General features: G+C 39.5%; 1 protein-coding gene and 1 long non-coding RNA gene across 2 annotated transcripts; both read right to left on the reverse strand.

Moving 5' to 3' along the window:
* Nucleotides 1–3,034: 3,034 nt before the first annotated feature.
* On the reverse strand, nucleotides 3,035–9,995 carry cd28 (CD28 molecule). The gene is made up of 5 exons (XM_078262551.1): nucleotides 9,746–9,995; nucleotides 7,110–7,360; nucleotides 5,496–5,652; nucleotides 5,224–5,384; nucleotides 3,035–4,550 (listed from the first exon to the last, which is right to left on the reverse strand). Exons 1-5 carry the CDS (start codon nucleotides 9,816–9,818, stop codon nucleotides 4,458–4,460), a joined length of 735 nt encoding a protein of 244 aa, XP_078118677.1. The 5' UTR covers nucleotides 9,819–9,995; the 3' UTR covers nucleotides 3,035–4,457.
* A 10,376-nt stretch (nucleotides 9,996–20,371) lies between these two features.
* Nucleotides 20,372–25,633, reverse strand: LOC144525589 (uncharacterized). The gene is made up of 4 exons (XR_013502692.1): nucleotides 25,409–25,633; nucleotides 21,400–21,534; nucleotides 21,144–21,313; nucleotides 20,372–21,023 (listed from the first exon to the last, which is right to left on the reverse strand). It is a non-coding gene; the product is annotated as an uncharacterized LOC144525589 (long non-coding RNA).
* Between the last annotated feature and the right edge of the window lie 2,209 nt (nucleotides 25,634–27,842).

The raw sequence follows: 27,842 nt of genomic DNA on the forward strand, positions 1-27,842 counted from the left end.
ATTTTTTCAAAGAAAATTCAACAACACGAGTCATCCACTCTACATAAAGCTGCATGTGTGACATGCGACCATTGGCGTCAGAATGGAACTATGAATAAGGATATGGAGAGGGACATACTTCATAAGGCCAGCTTTTGGAGACAGGTACTACACCGTGTGATTAATGTTACGCTCACTTTAGCTATGAACAACATTCCCTTTACAGGACATAGGGAAAAAATAGGGGAAATGAACAATGGTAATTTCCTTTCTGTCATTGAGCTCCTGGCAATGTACGACCCAGTGCTTAAAGATCTGATTAGCCGCACTGCTCGCTCGATCAAGTACCTAAGCCCACTGATACAAAATGAGCTTATCGAAATTAGAGCAAAACATACTCAGAAAGACATTCTAGAAGAAATACAATCAGCTCCATTTTTCTCCGTGATTATGGACACAACACAAGATGTGGCTAAAGTTGATCAGATGAGCCAGATCTTCAGATATGTCATAGTTGAGCGAGATGCTGTCGCTGTTGCCACTGATGTTCCGATCAAAGAGTCCTTCACTGGATTTCGTGAAGTTAAGGACTCATCGGCCAGTGAGCTTACTAGGGAGATTGTTGCGTCTGTGGAGGAAAACAGCTTAGACCTTTCCAAGTGCAGAGGGCAAGGGTACGATGGTGCCGCAAATATGCGTGGCATATACAGTGGAGTCCAAGCAAGGATAGCTGCCAACTGTTGTGTATGTACACTGTGCCTCACACAATTTGAGTCTCATCCTTAATGATGCAGTGAAAATGCAAGATGTAAGGCAGTTCCTTGACATTGTTGAGCGCATTTATGTGTTCTTTGGGCACAGCATAAAGAGATGGGCAATGCTCTCAAATAAAACAGACAGTGACGACACAAACAATGACTCCAACATAACACTGAAAAAGTTATGCCCGACTAGATGGTCCTCACGTTATGAAGCAGTAACTGCTCTGAGATATCGGTACAATGATGTGATGAAGGCATTGGCAAAACTTTCACTGACAAGCAGAAAGAAAGATGAACGGGAGGAGGCTGCATCGTTGAAAGAGGCAATGGAGAAATTCTCATTTGTTTGTCTTGTTGTCCTCCAAAGCAAAATCCTGGAGCGAACTAATGTGATATCAAAACTTCTACAGTCCAAAGACATGGTTCTCGCTACAGCAGTCCAGCTACTGGACAGGGCCATCAGAGACCTAACTGTGTTCCGAGTTTTTTTTTCCGAGAATTTTGAAGATGCCAAACAAACACTGCGAGTTTCGGGGAGGTTTGCACTGTTTTCATGCTTTTTCTGACCATCCCAGTGGCAGTGGCCTCTGCAGAGCATTCTTTTTCAAAACTGAAACTGAAAAAGCTATCTCAGGAGCTCAATGAGACAGAGTCGTCTCTCTGGACTTGCCATACTGTCAATTGAGAGTGCCCGTGCACGCCATCTGGATCTTGAGGATTTAATCCACAACTTTGCACAGAGGAAAGCCTGGAAAATGCCGCTATAAAATAAGTGAGCATCTTTTTTATGTATTTAGACCTAGGCCTATGTGTGTATAGTCATAGCAGTGAGTAACAATGTGTTATAGTGTGCTGTCACCAGCAGTGTTTTTTCATGTGTTATGGTGCGCATTCACCAGTGTTTTGTTTTTGTTGTGGTGCGCGTAGGCTATTTCTGATTTTGTCAGTCATCTCATCTCTTATATGCTGTGTCTCTATGATCCTATCCTGTCCTATTCATTGTAGCCTACTCGTGGACATTGTGTCATCACGTGCTGTAGCAGGGGGGCCCGCCTTGATAATCCTGTTTAGGGGCCCGGTGTTGGCTCATTACGCTACTGGCTTAACCTTCTATGCGTCAGTGACATTTCCTTGAACCACTTCTTCAATGACTGCACACAGCTTATTTTGCAATGTGCACAAATATAACTTTAACAAATATAAAAGGGGTTTCTCAAACTCCCTTTCAGTTGTGTTTTTAAGCCAAGTACCCCCTGACCAGCGCAAAACATTTTTACATCTATATAAAGAGGAACAATACAGTGTCGGCAGTGAAAGATTTACTTTTATTTAGATTTACTAACAACAACCTTGTAACTGAAAAAACTGTTATATGCTACATTTCAAATGTTCAGAATCCACCACTTCATTCATTATTATAGTATAATTATTTTAGGAATTATGCATGACATATTATTAAATGAGCATTTTGCTAAAAGATCACGTTCCCCCTGCAGTACTCCAAAGTACCCCCAGGGGAACGTGTACCCCCATTTGAGAAACGTCTCATCCCTCTAAAACACATTTCCTCTCCTCCCATGATTTCCTCCCCCATGAGGAATGGAGGCAAGTGGAGGAATCGAGGAGGCAATTTAAGCAACATTAGAAGCCCCGCTTCTTTTTTTTATTCCCTAGTCTTCAGTTTTCGGATTGTTTTGGAACACAGGGATGGCAGTAGCTCAGTCCGTAGGGAGTTGGGTTGTGAACCGCTGGTCCCATACGGACCGAAGTACGGAGTGTGGACTGGTAGCTGCAGAGGTGACAGTTCACCTCCTGGGCACTGCCAAGGTGCTCGTGAGCAAGGCACCAAACCACCCTCCCCAGCAGTTGCAGCCCCTTCACTCTGACATCTTTATTTGTGCATGTATAGGACCTGAGCGTGTGTGTGTGTGTGTGTGTGTGTGTGTGTGTGTGTGTGTGTGTGTGTGTGTGTGTGTGTGTGTGTGTGTGTGTGTGTGTGTGTATATTTCAGGCCTTTTTTGTAGTGTGTTCTAACAACAAAACAACAAAATTGTAATTTCCCAACTGGGGATCAATAAAAGTATTAAACATTATTCATTATTATTATTAACTCCTTTTGCCTGCCTGCCTCAGGACTTCCTTTGTTATAAGCCATCTCATTTAATAAATCTTCCACCGCCTCCTCGTCTCTGCACTTTTGGGGCCAAGCCTGCTTCCCTAGACGTGACAAATATAACAAAAAACTGATGCATATTCATGTTTCTGAAGATAATAATTACACAAAACCTTAAAACTTAAAGTTAAGAAACTTTATTTTAAGGAAATATTCAACATGAATATTTTCTGAACATTGCAATGGCAACAAAATATATACTGACATAAGGTAACAATAAAGTCACATGCAAATAACTTCCATAGCCATAATGCAGCTGTACTGATTCAAAGCCTTGCATTTTCTTAGCCGGAGTGATTCAGTTTTTAATCAAACAAGTAGTTTGTACACAGTATTAGCCAAGGGGGTAAGCCTCTCTCCACAACGCGTACCTCCTATGGCGCCATTTTGATGCTAACAAGCACTCACCCCCCCGTTAGCATCCCATTGACTGCCATTCATTTTGACGTCACTTTGACAGCGAATAACTTTACATCTGAAGCGTTTAAAGACTTTATTTGTCCATTGTTTATTTCTAAAGAAACATGACAATGTATAAAAGGCTCCATTACCTTGTATCTCACGTTATGGCTCCGTAGCAGACGTTTTTGTAAAAATAGGCTAACGATTGTGTCATAACCACGCGACTTACTGTCGCATAGTAGAGGAATTACCGTATAGTACAGGAGAAGCTCACAGGCAGTTTCGACTTCCATTAGTTTAATTACTAATGTTAACTAACATTTTAGTTAGCAATAATTAGCCTGTGTCCATGTTATCTCCTTACATATACCGACGCTCTCCGTCTCTGCAAGATTGGGAATGATTGAGATTTCTCTTGGCACAGCTACCAGAAGACTTACAACTTTCAGACACGTTGCTCACGTCACATTTACGTCGTCTCTCTCAGTTGGAGGCTGCGCAGTAACGCTCAGCCATCACCGGAAAAGTGCTTCTAATATCCTTCACTGTTCTCCATCCAGAGCAACGGGATCTGTTGGTCCATTTTATATACTGTCTATAACACGCCTTCCAGCTGCAGTTATGTGAGAACTCCTATAGGTGTCTCAACAACTCAAGTATGGAAATGGAAACTCCATCAAAGCTACATCTTTTAATATACTAATGTGTGTTCACAACAATGTAAACATTATTTTTATACTTAAGAAGTAAAATATGCACATGCACCAAAAATGTCATTTTGGTGTGTTTTTTATAGCTATGGTAAAAAAAAAAAAAAAAAAAGAACCTCAATCATAAGAGAGGTGATATTTAATAAACGGTCAATACTGAGCCAATATTCCTCTAATATCCGTACTCTACTGCGTTGAGATACTATGCAGCTTTGGACACAGCTTTTTGACTCTCCAGTGTGTTTTTCAAAGATAATTTTTTTGGGGCTTTCCCCTTTATTTATTAGATAGTGACAGTGGATAGACAGGAAATTGGGGAGAGAGGGGGGGGGTGACACGCAGCAAAGGGCCGCAGGTTGGATTCGAACCCTGGCCACTGCTAAGAACTCACTCTTACTGGGTGAGCTAGAGGCCGCCCTGTGTTTTTCAGTTTTAACATGAAAATGCAGCAGCGTCCACCTTGTGAAACACATCAGGCTCTGGTCGGACTCCAATCTCCTTCCTCCTTCGCTCACACTGTTTCGCCTGCAAATAGAAAACACACCGATTTTAATGCAGCAAACAACATATGATCATTATTATCATATCATTCAGTGGAGAGGAAGAGGTGAGAGCCAGACAGGTGGCAGGTGTTTCAGGGCTATTTGAAAGTTTAACTTTGGCATCAAACATGCTGCATCCAACTTCTGCCATAGTAACTATTATATATTTTTATTTTTTGGGGGGTTAAAAATCAATACAGCATAGTATCGCCAAGTATAATAAAATCAATTGGTTTTGAACAGAGAAATGTATCTTTTTAGATAAAACAGATGATGACAAAGTTTTCTTTTGGGGACACAGTTTGAAGTTAGATAAAAGGTAATAAATTGCAATATATCGCAGAATATCGCAATATGTTTAAAATTGCAACAACATCAGTAGCGTGATAATATCGTATCGTGGGGCCTCTGGCAATTCCCACCCTTAATATACTATGTGTGTATATATATATATTAGGAGTGTGAATCTTCACTGGTCTCAACGATTATCCTGTCAACTAGGTGAATCAATTTATAACCCAATGCATCAAGATGCATCACCCCCTCAATATTATTATATATTGCTACACATGGTTTTTATTGACACATTCAAGCAGTCAAATATATATGAACCCCCCCCCCATATATATATATATATATATATAAAATGCTCTGACCTGGAAGTAGATAATGCTGATGAGGACACATATAACCAGTATCATCAGTACAACCACAGGAACAGCTGTTCCTGATGTTACCCTCTCCTCATCGTCCTCTCCTTCATCGCCCTGCTGTGCAGCCTGTCTGTGAGCCTCCGACACGGGACAGTCGGAGTTGTCTGTGAACAAAGGGAATGGATGAAGATGAAAGGAAGACTGAATGGAAGACAGACAGATGTGTGAACTGTGGGGCCAGTGGGTAAACTGCAGGTCACGTGTGGGCGTCTTACCTAAGACATGAATGAGGGTGCCGTTGCCAGCGAGCCGCAGGTATGGTGGTGGGTAGAAGATCTCTATTCCACAACGATACAGATCTGTGTCTGTGGCTTTCAGTCCATACACTGTCACCTCCACGGCGCCCTCTCTCAGCCGAGCAGAGCACTGCACCTAAAACACACATCAAACCCGAGTTTGACTCCAGTTCACACCGGAGGACGGAAGCTGCCGAAATCAAAACTAAATAAATGGCTTAATGAATGGATTTTTATACCATTAAATGTACCAAAAATAATATTAAAAATAAATGCAGGCACTTATTAGTTGATTAAAATTGTGACATAAATTGATATTTCTGTTTTAATTTGCTTCTTTATTTATTTAGCTTTGAATTAATTCCTCGATTTATTTACTTTCCTATAAAATTTTCCCTTTGATTTTTATTTTTCTTATTTACTTTTAAAATAATATTTTTATTTTTTCATTTATGTTTTATTTATTTTAAATCTAGTTATAAATGTACTTATTTATTATTTATTAATTTATTAATTCTTTTCCCTGCTCCATGGATAGGATGCAGCATGAAATAGTTTCCATTATTTGGGTCCTTTCTGTGTGAAGACAACCTGAAGTAAAGCATGTGCACTCGTATGCATCGGTGAATGTTTATAATGTAGTAATCCATATTGATGGATTACTACATAAACATAAACATAAACTATATGTACACTATGTATTCCTAACCATCCACATGAGTTCCAAGCATTTGTTTTATTTATTTTTTTGCCATACTCTTTCTATTTAAGGAGGCATTTCTTCTTCCTTGAAATTACATTTTGCTCGCAAGAAATAATATTTAAATTCCTAAAAAGTAGATTTACTGAGCACATGTACACTCCCTCCACCTGTTGGACAGTGTGACCTCTGGCACTACCCTCAGGCCAAAATTCCTCATAATCTGTAGCTCAAGGGTCTTCAACGCTTTTACACCAAGGACTCCTTAACTGAAAGAGAGATGGAGCAGGGACCCTCTACTGTATATATTGTATAAAATTAAGTTGCATATTAAACTGGGCCTACAATAAAGTGTAGGGTGGCCTGAAGTCTTTATAAATCTATTTTAGCATAGAATACTAAGCTATTAAAATAATAATTGTCGGCGTTATTTTATAAACCATCCTTTAATGTTACACATACATGCGGCACATTGAACCCTCAGGATTAACTGTATCTGTGGATGGCTACCTTAATGACCACCTTAGGCCAGTAAGCCTATAATCAGTGGCGCTTTATATTTGCTAATAATATGTGGGATTCAAAACTGTCAAAAATGAACAATAATTTGGATGCCCCCCTGCAGTGACTCTGATGACCCCCCTTAGGGGTCCCGGACCCCCTGTTGAAGATCTCTACTGTAGGACATACTGCCACACATTTTGCTGAACACATTTGTGCTTCCTAGTGGATGAATCACTTTGATTTTGAATGGTCCCATCATTGAAGATGTCTAGCGTCAAAGGAAAGAGGCTTTTTTTTTTGTAAGATACCTGCCTCTTTTCAGTATGACGCTGATAATGAAAATGTGTTCTCAGGGCCTTGTTAGATTTCATTCTTTTTAACAGACGTACCTCTCTCTCTTTCTCCACTCCTGGCTCTGTCTGCTCTGTGAAGCTGAGGGTGGACGAGCAGAGTTCCTGGGTGCCGTGGAGGCCTTTCAGCAGAGTAATGCGGAGCTCCTCAGGGTCAGGGTACGGGTACAGCAGGGTTTGCTCGTCGAAGGGTTGGCTCTTGTGGAAGGAGGGTTGGGGTTGGACGAAGCACTGGAGCTGTGCTGTACCATTGGTGCTCACTACTTTGTAGGGTTGGATCACCTTCACAGCTGGCAGAGAAAAAGGGAAGGTTGGGTGGACACGGTTAGGATATGGACAAGTGTGCATAGCTTTTTCGAGTTTGGATCTCACCATCATGGGCTTAGATTTCCGGGGTGGGGGGGGGGGTGGAAGAGGTATGAAAGACGAAGGATCGGTGGTGTTTTAAGCCCCCAACGTCTCCTTCCAGGCAGCGCTGCGACCATTGACTTCAAGGCACCGAACCCTAACCTTAACCCTAACTCTAACCATAACCATTGCCTAATCCTAGTGCCTTCCAGGCAGCGCTGCCTGGAAGGAGACGTTGGGGGCTTAAAACACTGATAAACAAAGACAACCCACTTTACAAAAGAGGTACAAATGACTGTACATGTCAAACATGTACGGAAAACAAGAACTGTGTCTAATTAAGGAACACAACAGGAGCGACCAAAATAAAGATGAGCTCTCTTGTGATTTCATGTCATTTATGTAGATTTAGGTCTAATCCTCTTAAAGATTTGTTGTTGAGGTGTACTGTATATGATTCCTAAAAAAAAACATTTCGAAACACGTTGAACAATACAGGATAATAATAATTTCCTTTACATAAATCAAGACATTTACACCATAAATTGGTGCAGAAAAGACACAAATTGTTGCCTAGAAATTCACCAGAATGCAGGAAATTAAGATCAAAATTTTACTTTTTTTAAGAATAGAACAAATAGCAACTTAACAAACTTACTGCAGCTTTCTGTGAAGGAGCGAGCTACTAACTGGACAACAGAAAATGGTCACTGACTGTTAATGCTACTTGAAAAATTATGAATTTCATTACTTGTTACATAACTTTTCGTTACTCATATCTGTCAGAGGTGGCCTACAAAATCCCGAAAACTCTCCACACCCACACGTCACTTCCTGTGTTTGACATTAAAACACTTAAACGTTGTGGTTTGACTGCACACAGCAGCTGTGCAGAAGTGCACACACACACTCCTTAATGAGGGATAGATGGCTAAAGCTAGCTAATAAGCTAAGCAATACAGTTTCCATCGAGTTTTTCCACTCACTGAACACAGAGAAAAATGGATATCAACCTCACATCCAACTCCTAGTAAGACAGCAAACAAGCCATCCTCAAAATATTTTAATTTTTATGTACAGATAATTAATGAAGTGCATTACATTGCAGTTCCAGTGCCACAGTGTGATAGTTTTACAGCCACAGATAGGATAATAAGCCTTTATTGTCATTTTATTACAATGAATTGTTATTATTATGAAAATTACGGAAAAAAAACTGTATCACGCACATTCATTTAGAACATAAAACAAACAACAACATTCATTCAACATGTATCTTCAAACAACGGCAGGACCATCAATGATCAAAAAATAATAATTAAATAGTAAATTGAGTTTGACAAGAGAGAGAAAACTTTCATGAACACTTTTGTTTTATCAGAATTCCACCTTTCAGATGGAAAAGCTCAAAGGAACAGTTCGACATTTCGGAAAATGTGCTTTTTTTTCGCTTATTTGCTGAGAGTTAGATGAGAAGATTGATACCACTCCCAACATCTGTGTGCTAAATATAATACATCCAGAAGCCAGTTAGCTCAGCCTAAAGACTAAAGGAAATAATAGAATAGAAATAATTTGGAGGCCCCCCTGCAGTAACTCTGAGGACCCCCATAGGGGGAAGATCTCTACTGTAGGACATACTGCCACACATTTTGCTGAACACATGCTTCCTAGTGAATGAACCACTTTGATTTTTAATGGTCCCATCATTGAAGATGAATATAGGGTCAAAGGAAAAAGGCTATTCTAACTTGGAACAAACGCTACTATCTATTTACTATCATTTTCTATGCTTTGCACTCATGGTGGTATTTTATTCAAAGACAAATTAAAACAGGTGGTTTCTAATAGACAACACATCCCCAAGCCCTTTACACCGAAAATCAGTGTAATGAAGGACAATGTCTGTCTTCATATAACTGGTTTGCTCCACACCCTCAGTATGACAACATTGTTTTTTTTTCCAGTACTGTCACATTTTTTCTAAAATAAAATATACAAAAATAAAATCCAGATACTCCACATCTTATTAGTTAAATCTTGCTAGAAGGTTAGAAGGTATGGCTTTCAGCTCAGACTGAAGTGGTGTGAAAATGTTGTGTATTCAGTGTTAATCATGCTGTGGTTCAGGTCCTCCCAAATGTATTGTTTGGATAAGGATAAGAAATGGAGCCAACATAGGCGAAGGTCTGGGTTCAAGTCGCCTAGAGATGTCCAGCAAAATTGCAAAAACAACTGTTTGTAAAAATCTTTTAGTTACCAAGTGTTACCAAACCATGTTCTGAACATCTGGATCATCACATCAGTAAAATTCTGTTTCTACTCACCACTCCACACAGGCAGGCAGAGGCTGAGGACTGTCAACACAATCCATAACATCACACTGTGAGTCAGGAGCATCCTGCAGTATCTCGAACAGTTACTGTACACAGAACGACACAGGCAGTAAAAACTCTCAAATCGCTGGTGAGCACACACCCTCGCACTGAACAAATTTCATTAAAATACAGCAAAAACTGTGAAAGTGACCTTTTATAGTGATACATTTCCTTCAGCTGTCATGGAAAAAGTGTGCCAGCACAGGAAATGATGCTGGGGTTTTGCCGGTAAAGAGAGATGGCAAGTTAAACCGGCTGTGGTTCTTCAGGAAAGCTGAGAAGAACAAAATTCTGTATGCAAGCAAGCATTAAAATGAAACAATAAATGTATTAGTGTGAATATGTACAAAGTCACAATGGAGTTTTTTCGTCAGTTATGAAGAACACAGTCTTGCATTGCCAGGACTGGAGTATGTAGATCATCAAACAAGATACTAATAAAACCTGATACCCATTTGATCCAAGAACATTCTTAAAACAGGGCTGATATGCCTCAGAATCAAAAGAAATATATTCAACCTTTTTGCACATAACTCTTGTGGAAGGTTTTGTATTGACTTGTTCATGTGGAAACTGTTGCAGGCTTGACATTTAGTTTGAATTCCTGCTAAACTAAGCTAAAATATCTATAAGATACGTTTTTACTCAACTGAACAACTCCATTAGTTTAATTATTGTATTCTTATATAAAAATACACAATCCTCCTGAAGTCTGCACTGATTGTGCCACCACAGCACACCACTTCTTATGGTCTTCTGATTATTTCATTTTTAAGTAGCAGCAAATATAGGATAGTTAATTTTAGACAAATACCACTCTTTTTGGGTACCTTAAGGAGTCAGTAGTTTTTCCTAAAAGAACTCGGGATAGCTGAAGAACAACATGCAAACGAAGGGCAGCATTCACCACATCTGCAATAGAGCAGAACGGGATTTTCTGTCAGCCTAAACAAAGAAAAGGCTTTATGCTTACTTTAACTTTATGCCATTCTTATCTGATCTGTCCCATTAAAGGAGCTCTACAACGTAGAAATACCACAGTTAGACAGTTCCTTGACAGCCTTCAGGATGTGAAATATTGGATGGCAAAGATTTGTCTTCAATTAAATGATAGTAAGACTGAGGTGATCTTATTTAGTCCCTCCAACTCCTTCGGGGGTGTAGCTAATCACTTCACTTCCCTTCACTGCCATCTTGGAATGGGGATCTGAAGCGCCAAATTAGTTTTCCCGCATTCAGATCAGCACTAAAGATGCCGGACTTTTGTGCTGCTTATGGATGTTCGAACGAAAGAAATAAAAAAAAAACAGCAAGGGATAACATTTCACAGGTGAGAATGTGTTTTATGATATTGAATGTTACGGAATTATATTTCATGTTTCAGTCCTTGGTCGACGACCGCATGTAGTTAATCCATGCTAGTTAGTTAGTTAGTACCCATACTAGTGCTAGTTAATAATAATAACTTACTATGTGTAATAACAATGGAGACCTAGTGATACCAAGTCAAGGTACCGTTAAGGTGATTCGCTCGGCTGAGCACTGCATCCGACGGGCCTCTAACATCAACCCAGCAGTCAGTGCCCAGTGTCTCTGTTAAACAGAGTTGTGAAAGCAGAAGTAGGGTGTGATGACATATTTGGTCTTTGTGATCACATTGTTGAGACTCAAGATGGCATAGACAACCACCACTTTAGCTTAATTTCACTGGTTGTCTGTACCTTTCATAAGTTGAGACAACACCATGTGGCGAAGGTTCATACTCTGCAACGGCAGAGCAAAAGGAAGAAACTGTGTAAGGTAGTGTTGTTGCAAGGATACTAAACACTTAGTTTTAAGAATGGTTGACCTGTGTTGTATACTGTAATCATTTATGAAGCTGTAATAAATATTAAATGTTTTGATATCAGTTAAAATATCAGAAAAAAAATTTGTCCTTGTTTTTGTCTTGTTATATATCCATTTTACGCTGGGTAGCTCTTACATCACATTGTATTGCAGGCTTGCTGATGTACAAAGTAAACCAATACAATTCAAATGTTTAAATTAATTAACATGTATTTTCAACTCTGGATAGTCACACCATTGTAGCCATTTTGCATGCCGTAGGCTAGGCTAAGGTAAGTAGCGATAGTTAATTTTAAGTTTACTTAAGTGGAAGAATGTGACTAATAACCCTAGGCCTACTAGCACTAGGCATTCCATTTTGAACATTAAGTAGATTACATTAATATCAAAAGCTGGAATCATAAATACATGTCTGACCTTTGGACAAACCAAAAAAACTAGAAAATCACATGAGATTTTGAAAATTTATGGTGATTTTATTTCCGTTAGACCTTTGCCTACATTGACGCTGATGCGTTAAAGAGGAGGGGCTTCCCTGCGCCAAGAAGGCAGCTCTATTGACACATTCGTTCCAATGAACAGCAGTAGCCAAGGCAACATCTAGTCAGTATATCTATCTATGCATAGCAACAACTACGACTCACAGCCATGGATGTGTTAAACTCACAGCGCGCTATGACGGATTATGTCCGGTTCAAAAACCACTCCAGGAGAGTGAGGAGGGCCGTTGAAGCATGCACAGACACTTAGATCAATCATAGCCCAGTTAAGGTGTATACATGGAGGAATAACCCAGTTACTGAAGGAGTTCTCTAGGTCTGTTAACCGGGTTATGAGAACTCCAATTTTAACCAGGGTAAGGTGTTTACATGGCATTTGAGAAGTCGAGGTATTGCCTCATTTGCTTAAAATAAGCTTCAAATGTAACCATAATAGGCCTGAGAAGTTGTTGTATTGTTTAATGTTACATAAATGACATTTGTTTTCTAATGCTACAGAATTACAATATATAATATATATAATCAGTTTTAAACTAAAAAGGCTTCTGTTTCCCAAAAGCCCAAGATGACAACCTCAAGTCGAGTCTTGTTTTGTCCACAACTCAAAGATATTCAGTTTACTGTCACAGAGGAGCAAAGAAACTAGAAAATATTCACATTTATAGAAGCCGGATTCAGAGAACAAACTGATTAATCAATTACCAAAATAGTTGTTGATTAATATAACAGTTGACAACTAATTAATTAATCGTTTAATCTTTGCAGCTCTAGTTTGAATGTGACCGTACATCACATGTGACAGTTTCTGTTATTTCATCAGTTCAGTTTCTTCTTTGGAATATTAGACTATTTGCTGCGTAGGGCCTATGCATTTCTTTGCCCGACACACTTGATATGCAATGATGAGGTGCAAACGGTGGAAAATAGCTAATTCTACTCACTGTGTTTTTTCACATAGATTGACAATGAAAGTGCTGATGTTATGACATTCTGTGTCCTCCTGACGTCACATCTGTTTTGCCTGGAAACACTCTGTGGGGTTAAGCCCCATTCTTGCTGAAGTTACAGTCAGCACTACGCTCTTCAGTCACACGGAAACCAGTGGTTTATTTCTGCTGCTGTCATTGTTTCAGTAGGCCTATATGGTTGAGCATGAAGTGCAAAAGAAAAAAAATCTGAAGCTGGAAGTCAGCCTGTATGCACTGATCACATGAAGCTAATTAAGTGTAGTTTAAACTATATCTGATTAAATGGTAACATATTATGTTTTTCCCTATTTTCAGTCATATCTACAGTGTTATAATTTTGGATTTTCATGTTAAATGTGGCCAAAACAAATTTAAAAAAATGAAGTAAACGTATTTTAGACAAATCCCCATGAGCTAAAAGATTCAGATTTCCAACTGTCCTGAACGCTCCGGTTTCAACTGTTTTTTCTACTCTCAGCTAAGTGTTACGCAACTAGAGGGTTTCCGCGGGGTCTTAAAAAGTCTAAAAAAGTCTACATTTTCAAAATCCCAATGTTAGACCTTAAATTCATTAAAGTATTTTGTTCTAGGTCTTAAATAATTTTCAGTAGGTCTTAATTTCCCTATGTCAATGTAACGCTACCTCTAATGCTCATTGAAATGTTCCAGCAGCACTTTAAAGTGTTTTTTTTTTTATTCCTTGGTGTTGTAGTTCATTCTGTTGCTAGTCCAACTACAATTACAACTACAAATTAAAGCTGCAAGCAGCATTGGACGGGCCCTAGCTCCTCTGTGCGCATCGGGGTTATAGGCGGACGCCATACCACGTGACCCTGCATTTGTGCAACGGTCTGACACAACGAACACCGTGGAGTGTGCAGCGTTGGAAATGGTGTATTGCAAATTTACAAAGTAGAGGGGGCGGACAAACGGTCACCAATGAAAAGGGAACTCTCTACAGAGTTCAATGATACTTCACACAAGAGTATACCTTAAACGGGTCACCAGTTATGAAAGAGGGCGTGGCTACAGCATAGGGGGCGGACCAAACTATGACCAATGACAAAGGAACACTCTACTGAGTTCAGTTATACCTTACACAATGATCTACATCACACGGGACATTAGTTATAAAAAGGGGCGTGGCTTCAGCATAGGGGGCGGGTCAAACCATGTCCAATGACAAAGGAACTCTGCTGAGTTCAATGATACCTCACACAAGCCTCTACCTGAAATGGTTCAAAAGCCATAAAAGGGGGTGTGGTCTGGTTACATGGGCGTGATTAAAGTATAGGGGGCGGCTCAGTATCACATATTGATCACAAATTATAAGTTTCATGTAAATCAGATGATGTTTGTCATATAAGGTGGATTTCCTGTTGCCAGTAGGGGGCGCTATGACCAAAAGTCAATATTCGCCTATAGATGGCCTGGACCTTTGTCAATTGTGAGAAATTTTGGGCAGATATGACAATGTTCACTCAAGTTACAAGAACTTCTTCGTTCATCGATAAATGCTCAAAATGGCTGCCATGCCACGCCCACACCATTGGACGAAAAGTTTTGCTTTTAATAACTTTTCATTGTTGAGGTCTTCAGATGGTACAGACCAAATTTGAAGTCGATCGGATGAAAACTCTAGGAGGAGTTTGTTAAAGTACAACGTGGAAATGGCCAAGATCGCATTAATTTCGAACTTCGGACTTCGGACTTCCTGTTGCGTTAAGGGTATGGCTCCTATGAGCTTTTTTGTACATCTTGACATGATACATATGCATACCAGATTTCGTGAGTCTACGTAAAAGGTACTGCAGGGGCTCCATTTTTTATGTTTTGTAGGGGGTGCTAGCGAGCCATTTTTGTGCGCCTATTTCCGAAACCCTTAAAATACGTAAATGTTCACCAGGCTTGATGCGACCGCCAATTTTGGTGAGTTTTGAGTATGTTAAGCCCCTCAAAAAGGTGATTAATTTGCAGGAAGAAAGAAGAATAATAATTCCTTCAGTTTCAATAGGGCCTTCACTGCTATCGGCGCTCGGGCCCTAATGAGACCAACATGCAACTTATTTTACAGCCAATCCAGACACCAGTCCTATAATGCCAATGAGGAAATCATGCTTGTTTCAGACAATGTTTCCGGACTCTGACATCTGATTTTGTTTTTGATGTCGTGATAAAGGTCTTAAATTTCATTCATAATGGTTAAAAAGTTTTACATTTAACTTGTGGTCCAGTCATTTTAAGCCAAAATGGGGGTTAACCTTGAACAAATTGCAACAGAAGGAAACTCAACTGATTTTGTATCCTCAATATGTCCTGAGTAAGGAAAAAAAAGCACGAAAGAATCCCATTAGGGGAAAGTTTCGAAAAAGACCCAAATATAGCCTATTCATACGCCTATTCATTCTTTTTCTCACATGAACATTTTTAACCTTTAGATATCACCATGAAAATTACTGAGGTGATTATTTACATCAAAACAAACAAAAATGTATTACAAGTTTTTTGAAATTGTTTATTAACATGGGCAAACGGTGCATAATCTAATTACGTATGTGCTAATTTGCATAAATACCACAACAGATCTAAACATTGGGTATAGTGAGGTGAAAATGTCTTGTTGAATCTTGTTGACATATAACAGTAACATACTTAATGTTAAGGTCTGAATGAAACCCATTTAGGCTACCCATGAGCATTAATACATTGAGGCAGGAAGAAGTACTTTAAACCAGCCTTTATTAATTATTATTGCAGAGATGGGGAACAGGACCTACCTTTTGTCTTCTGCATTCTCCTTACCCTTGACTCCCAACAAAGATGGGATAGTGTGGAAGTGTGATGCCTCACTCTAGCTAAAACAGAAAGCTCAACACACAGGGTTAAAAGAGGAGCTGCAGCAATGTGCAGTACAACAAAAATATGGTGTTTTTTGAAAATTAAACCATGTAAACCTATTCTGGTACAACCTCAAAATACATTGATGAACCTGAAAATGAGCATAACATGGGCACTTTAATGCTCATGGGTAGCCTAAATGGGTTCCATTTAGACCCTAACATTAAGTCTTTTACTGTTATATGTCAACAAGATTCAACAAGACATTTTCACCTGGCTATACGCAATGTTTAGATCTGTTGCGGTATTTATGCAAATTAGCACATACGTAATTAGATTATGCATTGTTTGCCCACGTTAACAAACAATTTAAAAAAACTTTCATTTTTGTTTGTCTTGATGTAAGTAATCAACTCAGTAATTTTCATGGTGATATCTAAAGGTTAACATTTTTACCCTATACGCTTTTTCTCCTTACTCAGGACATATTGAGGATACAAAATCTTTGTAGCAAAACAGTTTGCTTCTGTTGCAATTTGTTCAACCTTTTTTCATAAAATGACTGGACTATTAGTGAAACCTGTAGAAACCCTGCTTCTATGATTGGTCATCTGCTTTTTTGTGGTTTAATTCTGCTGCTTTCATTGTTTCAGTTTAGCATGAAGTGCAAAAGAAAAAGTCTGAAGCTGGAAGTCAGCCTGTCTGTACTTAAAAAAAAGTCATCACATAAGGCTGATTTCAATGTAGTTTAAACTATATCTGATTTAAAAAGAAAAAAGAAAAAAATAATGGCCAAAGCATGTGCTGTAAAGCATGTCTGATTTTAAAAAGTTCCCTGTTGAATCAATAACTCTGTCTGAACTCTGTTCCTGCTGTTGCAGTTGCAGTGAACTAGATTTAATGTGTATTAAGAAAGATTGAACTCTCACACAGCCCAACCAAAGACAGTTAAAGTCAAATAAATGGCAATTTTACTTATATAGCGCATTTCATTACAAATCATTTTATAGTGCTTTACATTGAAAGACAAAATGTAATTAAAGCTGCAAGCAGCGTTGGACGGGCCCTCGCACCTCTGCGCGCGTCAGGGTTATTGGCAGACGCCGCTCCTTGCGACCGTGCATTTGCGCGGCACTCAGACACCGCAAATCGTCACCAATGAAAAGGGAACTCCCTGCTGAGTTCAATGATACCTCACACAAGACTCTACGTCATACAGTTAATTAGCTGTGAAAGGGGGCGTGGTTAAATCATAGGGGGCGGGCAAAGCCATGACCAATGAAAACAGAACTCTCTGTTGAGTTCAATGATACCTCACACAATAGTGTACAAGAAACATGTCATTTTTATTATTATTTTATTAAAGAGTGAATGGCTTAAGAATATGGGGTGGGGCAAATTGTCACCAATGAAAAGGGAACTTTATGCTGAGTTCAACGATACCTCACACAAGACTTTACCTTAAATGGGTCACCAGTTATAAAAAGGGGCGTGGCTTAAACATAGGGGGTGGGCCAAACCATGAACAATGACAAACAAACTCTCTGCTGAGTTCAATGACACCTCACACAACACACTACCTTAAACGGTTCAAATGTTATGAAAGGGGGCGCGGCCTGCGTAAGTGGGCGTGGTTAAAGTATAGGGGGCTGCTTAGTATCACATGAAGACCACACATTCAAAGTTTCATGTAAATCGGATGATGTTTGTCATATAAGGCTGATTTCCTGTTGCCAGTGGGGGGGCGCTATGACCAAAAATCAATATTGGCCTGTATATGTCCTCAGGCCTGGATTCAATTTCAAGCAGATATGACATTGAACACTATAGTTACAGCCACTTTCTCGTTCATCGCTAAACACTCTAAAATGGCCGCCATGCCACGCCAACACTGTTTGACGAAAAGTTTTTCTTTTAATAACTTTTCATCTTTAAGGTGTTGAGATGGTACAGACCAAATTTGAAGTCCATCAGATGAAATCTCTAGGAGGAGTTCGTTAAAGTATAGTACCTTGACTTTTAGGCCTACTTTCTGTTGCCACTAGGGGGCACTATGACTTTGAGCCAATATCGGCCTGTAGATGTCGTCAGGGTTGGACTGTTATGAATTCTGAAAGGTTTCGAGCCAATTGGATAATGTACACTCAAGTTACACCCACTTCCTGTTTTGATGGCGCACAAAATGGCCGCCCCACCACGGCCATGCCCTATGACGAAATGTTTTTCTTTTAATAACTTTTCATCTTTAACGTCTTAAGATGGTTCAGACCAAATTTGAAGTTGATCGGATGAAATCTCTAGGGGGAGTTTGTTAAAGTACGACGTAGAAATGGCCAAAATCGCACTAATTACGAACTTTTAAATAAAAATGGCGGACTTCCTGTTGGGTTTAGGGTATGGCTCCAATGACGTCTTTTGTACGTCTTGACATGCTACATATGTGCACTAAGTTTCGTGAGTCTACGCACTGCAAGGGCAAAAAAATTTTAACTTTGTAGGGGGCGCTAGCGAGCCATTTTTGTGCGCCTATTCCCGAAACTCTTAAAATACGTACATTTTCACCAGACTTGATGCAACCGCCAATTTTGGTGAGTGTTTGAATTTGTTAAGTCCCTCAAAAAGGCAATTTATTTGCCAGGAAAATAATTCCTTCAGTTCCAATAGGGCCTTAAAAATGTATCATATACATGAGAGCATAGGTAGCATAAACAACAAACATAAGAATACAGTATAAGCGTAAGTAAAATACAGAAACCGGATCAAAGAAGCATTCTGTACACCCAGCCACACAGAACTAAAAAACCCAAAACATAATTTACAAGAAGCAAGTGCGATCAATGACCATACAAGAACACACACACACACACACACACACACACACACACACACACACAAACAGAGTAATTTCCCAAGCATTGTCTTGTTATCCTACAAAATAAATAAGAATTTAATCATTTGAAAGTTTCCAAAATAACATGAAAGCTCCAGAAAGGTTGCTGAGCATCAAACTTGACATCTGTTCACTTCCTGCAGAGGCAGGAGAGCAGATAGTGGTGATAACTTGCACAACATCACAATCTGCATTTTTTTCATAAAAATTTCCAAGTTGCATTTTCAGTTCGATATCCTAATAATTAAAATACCAATAAAAGATAGAAAACACGTCAGCTTTATATAGCCTACAGAACTCCAAAAAAAACTCAACTCACTGAAGCACATGTCAAACTAAGGGCTCCTGCACACTGCCTGCATGTTAACAGGTTAGAGCTTGCACACTGCCTGCGTGACACGCACGCGTTTTTGGCGCACACGCGCATGCTAGAAATAGGGCCGACACCTATTTTTCACACGACACGCAAGTGTGTTGGAAGCGTTTCCAGGCAAAATAGAATACGTTATAATATGTTTGAAAGTCTCTAGTTTTTGACATAAACGCAGATATAAATGTAATTTTAAAAAATAAATAATTATCGATTTTCAAATATTGCACCTGTTAATATAGAACGAAATATTCTGTATCCTATTTTTCCGTCAATACTGCCGACGTTGTCTTTGCTGTAATCAAATCAGTATGTTTAACATGAAGTATACTACTGCGTGAGTGCAGTAAATTTCCACAACTCTCTCCCCATACGGGAAACATACATGTGTTTAGATAAGGCTAGCAGCAGCAGCACCGCGTCAGACACGTTTCTGGTGTGCAAAGACATAGAACATGCCACGCAGCTGCCACGCAACTGACACGCAACAGAAACACCACGCTCACGCCACGCAGGCAGTGTGTAGGAGCCCTAAGTGGTCTTTATGTGGAATACTCAGATCTTGTTTATACTGTAACTGTCTTAGCTTTTTCAGTTTGCAACCCCAAAATATGAGGTGAAGCCTGTTTAACCCTCTGAGGACGAAAAAATCCAAACAATGTCCGACAAAACTCCTTCTCAAAAAGCGATATTACATTTCATTTATTTACTATTTTAGTCATATGGTGAACTCATTTCAAGCACAGAAACAATTCGTAAAACACATCATAAGTTAAAGCTATAGTGTGTAGTTCCTGTCTCCCCTATGAGGAATTCTAAGTAATGACAACAAAACTGTCGGCGCGTCCACATGATACAAGCCTTCCGTGATCACACACCACCCCCACCCCTCCTCCACGCAGTTGCTATGTATATGTATATGTGAAAATGCCCTTGGATCTCAGAGGGTTAAATGACCCAAGTAAAGTAATTAACACCAAATGCTGATGTTGGATGGACTGGAGGCGTGTCCAGGGTGCGATTGTCTCCAGCTGACCGAGACCCTGAGCAGGATAAGCAGGTATAGTATAGAAAACAGATGGATGGACACTGGTGTTCATTTCCCACTTCCAGACCAAAGTAACTAAACACCTCCATTACAAAACGCACTCCAACGCTTCCTCATTACACAGAAAAATAATGTATTCATCACAAAAATTACAAATATTTAAATATTTCTTTTTCAATGTCAATAAAAGATAGTGGTGTAGAGAAAAAACACATTTTAAAACAGTTTGATTATTTGTCTCTACAACTGTATTTGGCATACAGACACTGGTGTTGCACTCACAAAACATAATCTGACTTCTTTATTTTATTTTGACAGTAATAACAGCAACAAAAAAAACTGATCCCTGTATTTTTATTAATTTTTCCAACATGGTCAGATGTCATGTTTTTTGCATGTTTTGTGCCTCGGATAAATGCTCTCTGTTTGGTGCATCACTTTACTATCTGCTGTAGAAACCTGTTTGACCTTTTGCATGTCGTTTTGTATTTTAAAAGACTCCATACACTTAGAGAAAATCCCGCACACTGACATTTAGAAAATTACGTTTCGGTCTTAGACCTTCATCATCATCCATACATAAACTACAGGCTTGTGATTTGCACATCTGAGAGCTCTCACAAAACATCCACAGCTTTAATAACTGACTTGTCTTTATAATTGGCACAAGCTGTTGTTAAACTTTTCCTGACAGGGTTTCCTGACATCTCCGGGTCGGGTGTTGACATACACGTTTGTATCCTCCTCATCTCTCTTCATCTTCCTCTGAAGGAATGCAACACAGAGAAAGAGAGACGAATTTCACTTTTACTCACAAACTCTGATTTGATGTGATGTGTACAGCACAGTAGAAGTAAAAAAGTCAATCCATGTGTTCATATTTACCCAGATAACAATGGTAATGCAGGTGATTGACAGGCCGTAGAGAAATAAAACACCACATCCCGCCCACATCATCACCTCTGGCATAAATGGAGAACAGCCTGACTGGACAGCTGGAGAGCTCTGATAGGCTACCGTGACAGTGTCATTGACTGCTGGCAAAGACTGCTTTTCTATGAATTGATCAGAACAGAACTTATATATTATGTTTTTTCAATATATTACACAGTGTATACATCCAAAATAGAAAGCATTTTACCTGCCACTATGACTTCAGTGCTGGGACAGTACTTTCTGTGTGCTGGAGGATAAATAACCTCCAGATGTACTCTCCACTGTTGTTGGCTGTGACTTCAAACTGACCAGAGAACAAACTTTCAGCCGAGTCCATCTGCTATGTAAGGAAAAGAGAAATAATGTAATTGATATACTTCAGGGACATTACAGTAGTTGCAGGATAAATACTGGAAGAAATACATACAGCATCAGGGTTTTCCCTACAGTTTTTTGATTGATTGATTGATATTTTTTATTTACATGTCATGCCACTAAATGGCCCTTCCCACATGGAATTACATGACCCCAATACAACAGTAATTCATTCCTCATTCAGTCCAATGTCCACACACAACATTCTTCAGTTTGTACAAAACAAAGAACAAATAAAACATACCACAACAGCCACAACACAACAGTTCAATCCATAAATTGTCCAACTAGAGCCAAACACCTCATACACAAAACTAAACCACAGACACAAAAAATAACATGGAATGCCACTTGCAGACAGATAACCATCGATACAAAGCAGTCTTCCTTTTAGCCCATGCTTGTTCTAAAAAGCCTGCAAATAAAAACATTTTATGTTCGAACAACTAAACTAACAGATCTATATCCTGCCTCATCTCTTTTACTTCAACTTTATATGGACAATACAGAGCAAAATGAACCTCATTTTCAATTTCATTGAATTTCATTGAGAAACAAGAGAGAGAAAATGAGTTGGCCAAAGTCACCATCAAGAAAGAGGATGTGGAACTAATTATGTCAGAGATGGAGATTTCGAGATCCGTGGCGGAGCGCAGTCTGAGGGAACGAGCGATATTACATTTCATTTATTTACTATTTTAGTCATATGGTGAACTCATTTCAAGCACAGAAACAATTTGTACAACACATCATAAGTTAAAGCTGGAGTGCGTAGTTTCTGTTTCCCCCATGAGGAATTCTAAGTAATGACAACAAAACTGTCAGCGCGTCCACATGATACAAGCCTTCCGTGATCGCGCACCGCCCCCACCTCTCCTCCACACAGTTGCTAGTAGCCAAGGAGGACACGGAGGATTAAAAAAAAAAACATGATGGACTCTTCAGAAGAGGTCATTATCTTCACTCGAGTTTTTGCGCGGGAAAGTTGCCGGACGACACCATCTTCTGAACATAGTCATACTGAGAAATACAGAGAGAGTTGTGTGGAGCTGATAGTCTTAATTAGCTTTGTAGCAACTCATTTGGCAATGGCTTGAATGTAACGGACGTTCATTAATATAAAAAAGTTACACACTAAAGCTTTGAAGAGCAACTACACCATGGCTTAAAGTCCAGTTTCTGCTGCCATCTAGTGGTCAGTCGCTGCATGTATTGTCCACAGCCTGTGAAGACGTGCAATGCAACTGTGACTGATGTGTGTGAGGTTTCTCTGTAAAGAAACCCCCGTTTGCATGGCATTTTAGTGCAGTGTAGTCCTGGAGCAGAGGTGAGATACTGTGGCTTCCTAAAGTGGTAGGGCTCAACTCTTCTTTTAACTTGTCAGTCAAGCTCAGAAAGGTCTCCTTGGGTAAAAGAAGTGAATCAGACAGTCCTTCAAAGAAGACAATGCAAATTGTAGTCTAATGATACAAAAATAAATACAAAAAGTGTTTTGATGTGATTTGTGAACATAATCAGGCCTTAGACTTAGCCCGACTACAAAACTGTCTCTACGACATCAAAGATTGGTTGGTTCATAATTTCCTTCAGCGAAATGAGGACAAAACAGAGAACATTCTCTTTGCCTGAACGTAGAAAGACAAAAAGGCCGGGGACAGGGCCTTTTCTGTGGTTTTAAAGTGACTTCAAGTGAAATACTTAATGTGTTCCTTGAAATAAAACAAATTCTGGTCACCACTGAAACCCACAGGCCACAGACCTGTGTAACATGTTGTAAATACAGAAATATATATGCGCGCACACGCACACACACACTCACGCAGATGTATTTGGCCATTGAAGAGGAGCTGATACTTGAACTCTGAGCTGGCCATGGCAGATGGACAGCACACGGATACTTTACTGAGTTCTGACACCATGACGGTCGGCCCAACTGACAGACAAACAGACAACAAGCAGCCTAGTTTTAATGAACTGAAGGACCATTGGGTTTGAGTCTGTCATCATTTATCAGTTATTGTGTGTCGAGTCTACTGAACACAGCATCTAAATTATACTTAATGGATGATTGAATTATCATTTTATCAATTATTATTCACTTTGCAGATGACTCAGTGATTGTGTCGCTACTGTAATCACAAGGACACTAATCACGGTCTAGTTGTAAATGATTTTATTGACAGCGGTGAGCAGTCATTCCTGAACATAGAAATGATCATTGATTTCAGAAAGCAGCCTCCGCCAAGTTCTCCTGTTTTTATTCATGGCCAAGCTGTTGAAGTTGTACAGCAGAACAAATATCTGGGTAAAATTATAGTCCATAACCTGACATGTGATGCCAACACAGATGTAGTTTGTGCTAAGGCCCACAGGGGTATGTACTTCTATCGGAAGTTGAGAAAGTTGTTTTAATGTTAATACATCATTTATGAAAATGTTTTCTTCTTGTTTTATCGAGACAGTTTTAACTTTCTCTTTTATCTGCTGGTTTAGGTCCCTTGCTTTGAAAATTAAGCACAGACTAAACAGAATTGTGAAAATGTGTGGCATAATTGCAGGGATACATTTAGAAGAGTTATCCCTCCTATACAGAGCCAGAGCCATGAGGGAAGCCAAATCTATCCTTGCTGACCCAAGTCACCCCTTGTTGTATGAACACAAGTAGGCCACAAGTAGGGCTGCACAATATGAGGGAAATATCTAATTGCGATTATTTTGGCTGATAATATGGCGATATGATTCACGATATTAGAGGAAATGATACATCTTGTATCATTATTCTCGTTTTCCTCGAAAAAATATAACGATTTGTATGCTGCAGCACCACAATACTTAATTTAGAATAGTTCAACACATATTTTGCCTTTAACATATAAAATTGCGATTCATTGTGCAGCCCTAGTCGCAGGTTAATTGTACCGAGGTGTAAGACTAAGCTATTTAAGAGCTCATTTGTCCCTGTTATCATTGGTCTCATTAATAGCTTGATGAGATTTGACCCCTATGAATATGAATATTAGTATGAGTACATGTATGTAATGCTGTGTATCCTGTGTGTGAACTCTTGTTTTTTATTCTCTGCTGGCTGTAAAACAAATTGCCTCCCCCACGGAGGATAATAAAGTTTACTTAAGCTTAAGAGGGGAGGTAGATTTGTTAAAAAACGTTTCACTGGGCACCCAGTCCAGCCCAATTTATTGGCTGAGCAAAATAAAAAAGTAGCTCAGTCGGGTGGAAAACACTGGCAACACTGGAAGAGAAGCAAGACTAATGTAGCCTAGTATTTGTCCTTTTCTTGGAATGTGGAGGAATTTGCATATTACAGCCTTAAGGTACGGAGTGTGGACTGGTAGCTGGAGAGACCTCCTGGGCACTGCCGAGGGGCCTTTGAGCGCCTGCCCATGAGCAGTCCCCTCGCTCTGACATCTCTCCATTTAATATGCAGTACAGGTCCTGTTTGCATGTGTGTGTATTTCGAGACTGTGTGTCCCTTAACCTTTGTCGAGTATTATCTGTTTAATTTAGTTCTGTCATTCTAATGTTTTCTGATTATCACTGAAGTTTATGAACTGTGGTTTTCAGAGCACTGTGACGCAAAGAAAAAGCCTCCATATCATGAGAGTGAACAGATAAATGATCTATTAGCTTTAGGATTCATTCTACCAAACTTCCCCTGACATCAGGATCTGATTCCAGATCGTTATCAGAGCACATCAAAGCCCTCACAGTCATTCTGAAAGTCCTGATGTTGGTTAAAAAAAATCTCCGTCTGAGCAGTTTCCACTTCATTGAGCCAGGCTGAAGTTTAATTCTGAAGAACCAACGTTACGTCTTCTTACCTGAGCATCGTGGGACCTTTCCATCACTCAAACACACCATCACCATCCACAGGACCTGAATTTTGATTATTCTATACCAAGGAAGGTTTTTCTTCTCCTGCAAAGTGCAGTGGGGTTGTAACTAACCTATCTCTCTCTGCAAAAAGACTGGTGGACCCACAAATGCCATCTCTGTTTAATATTACAGAGACGTTCAACACCTGAAGAGAAATGTGTGACATTATGTGAATCAGATAGGAGCACTTCCTGTGTCAGGCTGTGAAACCATAACAGACATGGTGAACCCACATGTGCAAACACACACACACACACACACACACACACACAAACAAAGGACACATGCTTACAGATAAGCCTGCAAACGCATGCACACAAACAATTACGCATTTCTATATACACGTACAAATGTATGTATGCATGCCAACATTCGTATACATATGCACATGCAAGACATACAAATGCAGTCTCACCTTGAACACACACACACACACACACACACACTCACACTCACACACAAACACACAAACACACACACACACACACACACACACACACAGTGGGTGAGGTGGATTACAAACCACAATATCAACAAGATTTAACACTGACTTACAGCAAACTGCATTCATTTATAATGTGTTATAATACTTACTTTTTGTAACAGTTTAAAAAAAGACACGTTTGGTATGGAGTTAAAGGGGAATTGGTGGGAGGAGGAAAGTTGAGGCTTTCTCAATTTTATTTCTATAGTGAGGGTGTTGTTTTTATCCTTTCCATAAAGAAAGGAAAATAAAGTATGGTGATGTAATCGAGTTCACCAAAAATAGAGTATTAAAAGAGTTGAATTGAGACAAAAAAGAGCAGACTATAAATTACAGCAAAGCAATTAAAAAAACACTGACTGACACCAATGCACATGCATTCTGCATGTGGGGCTTTAAAGAGGACAACATCTTTTTACTCAAGTCAAATCAGTTTTAGTTATACAACCTTATATCACAAATCACAAATTTCAGGAGGCTCTACAATCACACAGCTTACCTCACCCTCTGACCTTTTAAACCCTCGCTTTGGATTAGCGAGGTTATGGAGGAAAGTCAGCATTTTCGCTTTTATTTCAAAATGTTTGTGTAATGGCAGCCGTAACATTAATGAGCAGGTGCTGAGGAGGAGAAGAATGAAGAGAAAGCGAGCCAAATGGGATATTCATTTTACTGTCTGTGTCTAGGGCTAACTCCCGCCGGCGCATTATTGTGACAAATGTCGATGTAGATTGACGTAAAAGTCGCAACAAATCCGCCTCGGTTGTTCACACTGCGGCCGCATTGAAATACATCAGACCTGGGTCTGATTCAGGACCACATATGGAAGTGGTCTAAATCAGATTTGAAAAAATCTGATCTGGGCAAGATTTGAGTGTTCACACTACTTCTGAAGAAGTCTGACCTGGTCACTTAACCCCAAAAAAAAAAAATCAGATTTGGGCCACTTTTGCCTGCATTCTGAACGTAGCCTATCTTTGGTCCGGCGCCAAAGATCACCTGGCAGACTGCTTTGCTCAAGCAAATGTGTGACCTGATAGGCCAAGATAGCAATTAGTGGCTGTGCTCTGGAAAGGTTATCAAGGCACTGACATATGTCATGCAGACAAAAATGTTTGTTGTAATTTAAAGAGGACTCGGTGGAACATTTTAATTCCCTATTTCAGTCAGCTATCTATTGCAAGCCAACAGGGGATGTCCCGCTGCAACCGGCTACACGCCGCCTGTCTCTCTGTTTGTACAATCTGTGGCTCCTTCTCACAGATTTTTGTAAAAATGGAAAAAGTGGTGTTTTTGACTGACGTGGAGTCTCTTTGTACTGAAACGTCAAGGTGATGCAAAGCGTTTGAGGTTTTAAACTTGAGTTATTGACATATAAATCCACAGTGAAAATGTGAACACCGTGAGGTTTTGGCGACGGTGACTGTTGCCCCCACCTACTCAGTGCAATACGCCGCGCACATGCACACACACACATTCATGCACACACACACATTCATGCACACACACACATGCACACGCTCACACACATTGGGTGTTACTGTGGTTTACAGCTGTAGCATATATCGCCTCCTCTTCCTTCCTCTCTGCTGTGTACAATATTTCTTTGCCTTTTTTGATAAAAAAAAAAAAGTCCTATATCCTGGCCCAGTGTGGGATGTAACTAAGTACATTCACTCAAGTACTGAACTTAAGTAATTAGAGGTACTTGTACTTTACTTATACTTTACTTTTGGAGGCATATATTGTACTTTTTACTCCACAACATTTATCAGACATATTTAGTTACTTGTTTGCAGATTCAGTTTACGTAATGATCTAAAATGTAAGTCAACTATTACATTAATTATTATAGATTTAGCTACACAGCAAAAAGTAATTAAATAAGCTTCACT

This window comes from Sander vitreus, chromosome 11, assembly GCF_031162955.1.
Source record: "Sander vitreus isolate 19-12246 chromosome 11, sanVit1, whole genome shotgun sequence".
Lineage (NCBI taxonomy): Eukaryota > Metazoa > Chordata > Actinopteri > Perciformes > Percidae > Sander > Sander vitreus.

Excerpts from the sequence above, each read along its gene's own strand:
- cd28 (XM_078262551.1), bottom strand. The coding sequence starts at position 9,818 with ATGCTCCTGACTCACAGTGTGATGTTATGGATTGTGTTGACAGTCCTC. Across the intron at positions 7,361-9,745 it reads CTGCCTGCCTGTGTGGAGTG|CTGTGAAGGTGATCCAACCC; the intron begins GTGAGTAGAAAC and ends TTTCTCTGCCAG. Across the intron at positions 5,653-7,109 it reads GAGTGGAGAAAGAGAGAGAG|GTGCAGTGCTCTGCTCGGCT; the intron begins GTACGTCTGTTA and ends TGTGTGTTTTAG.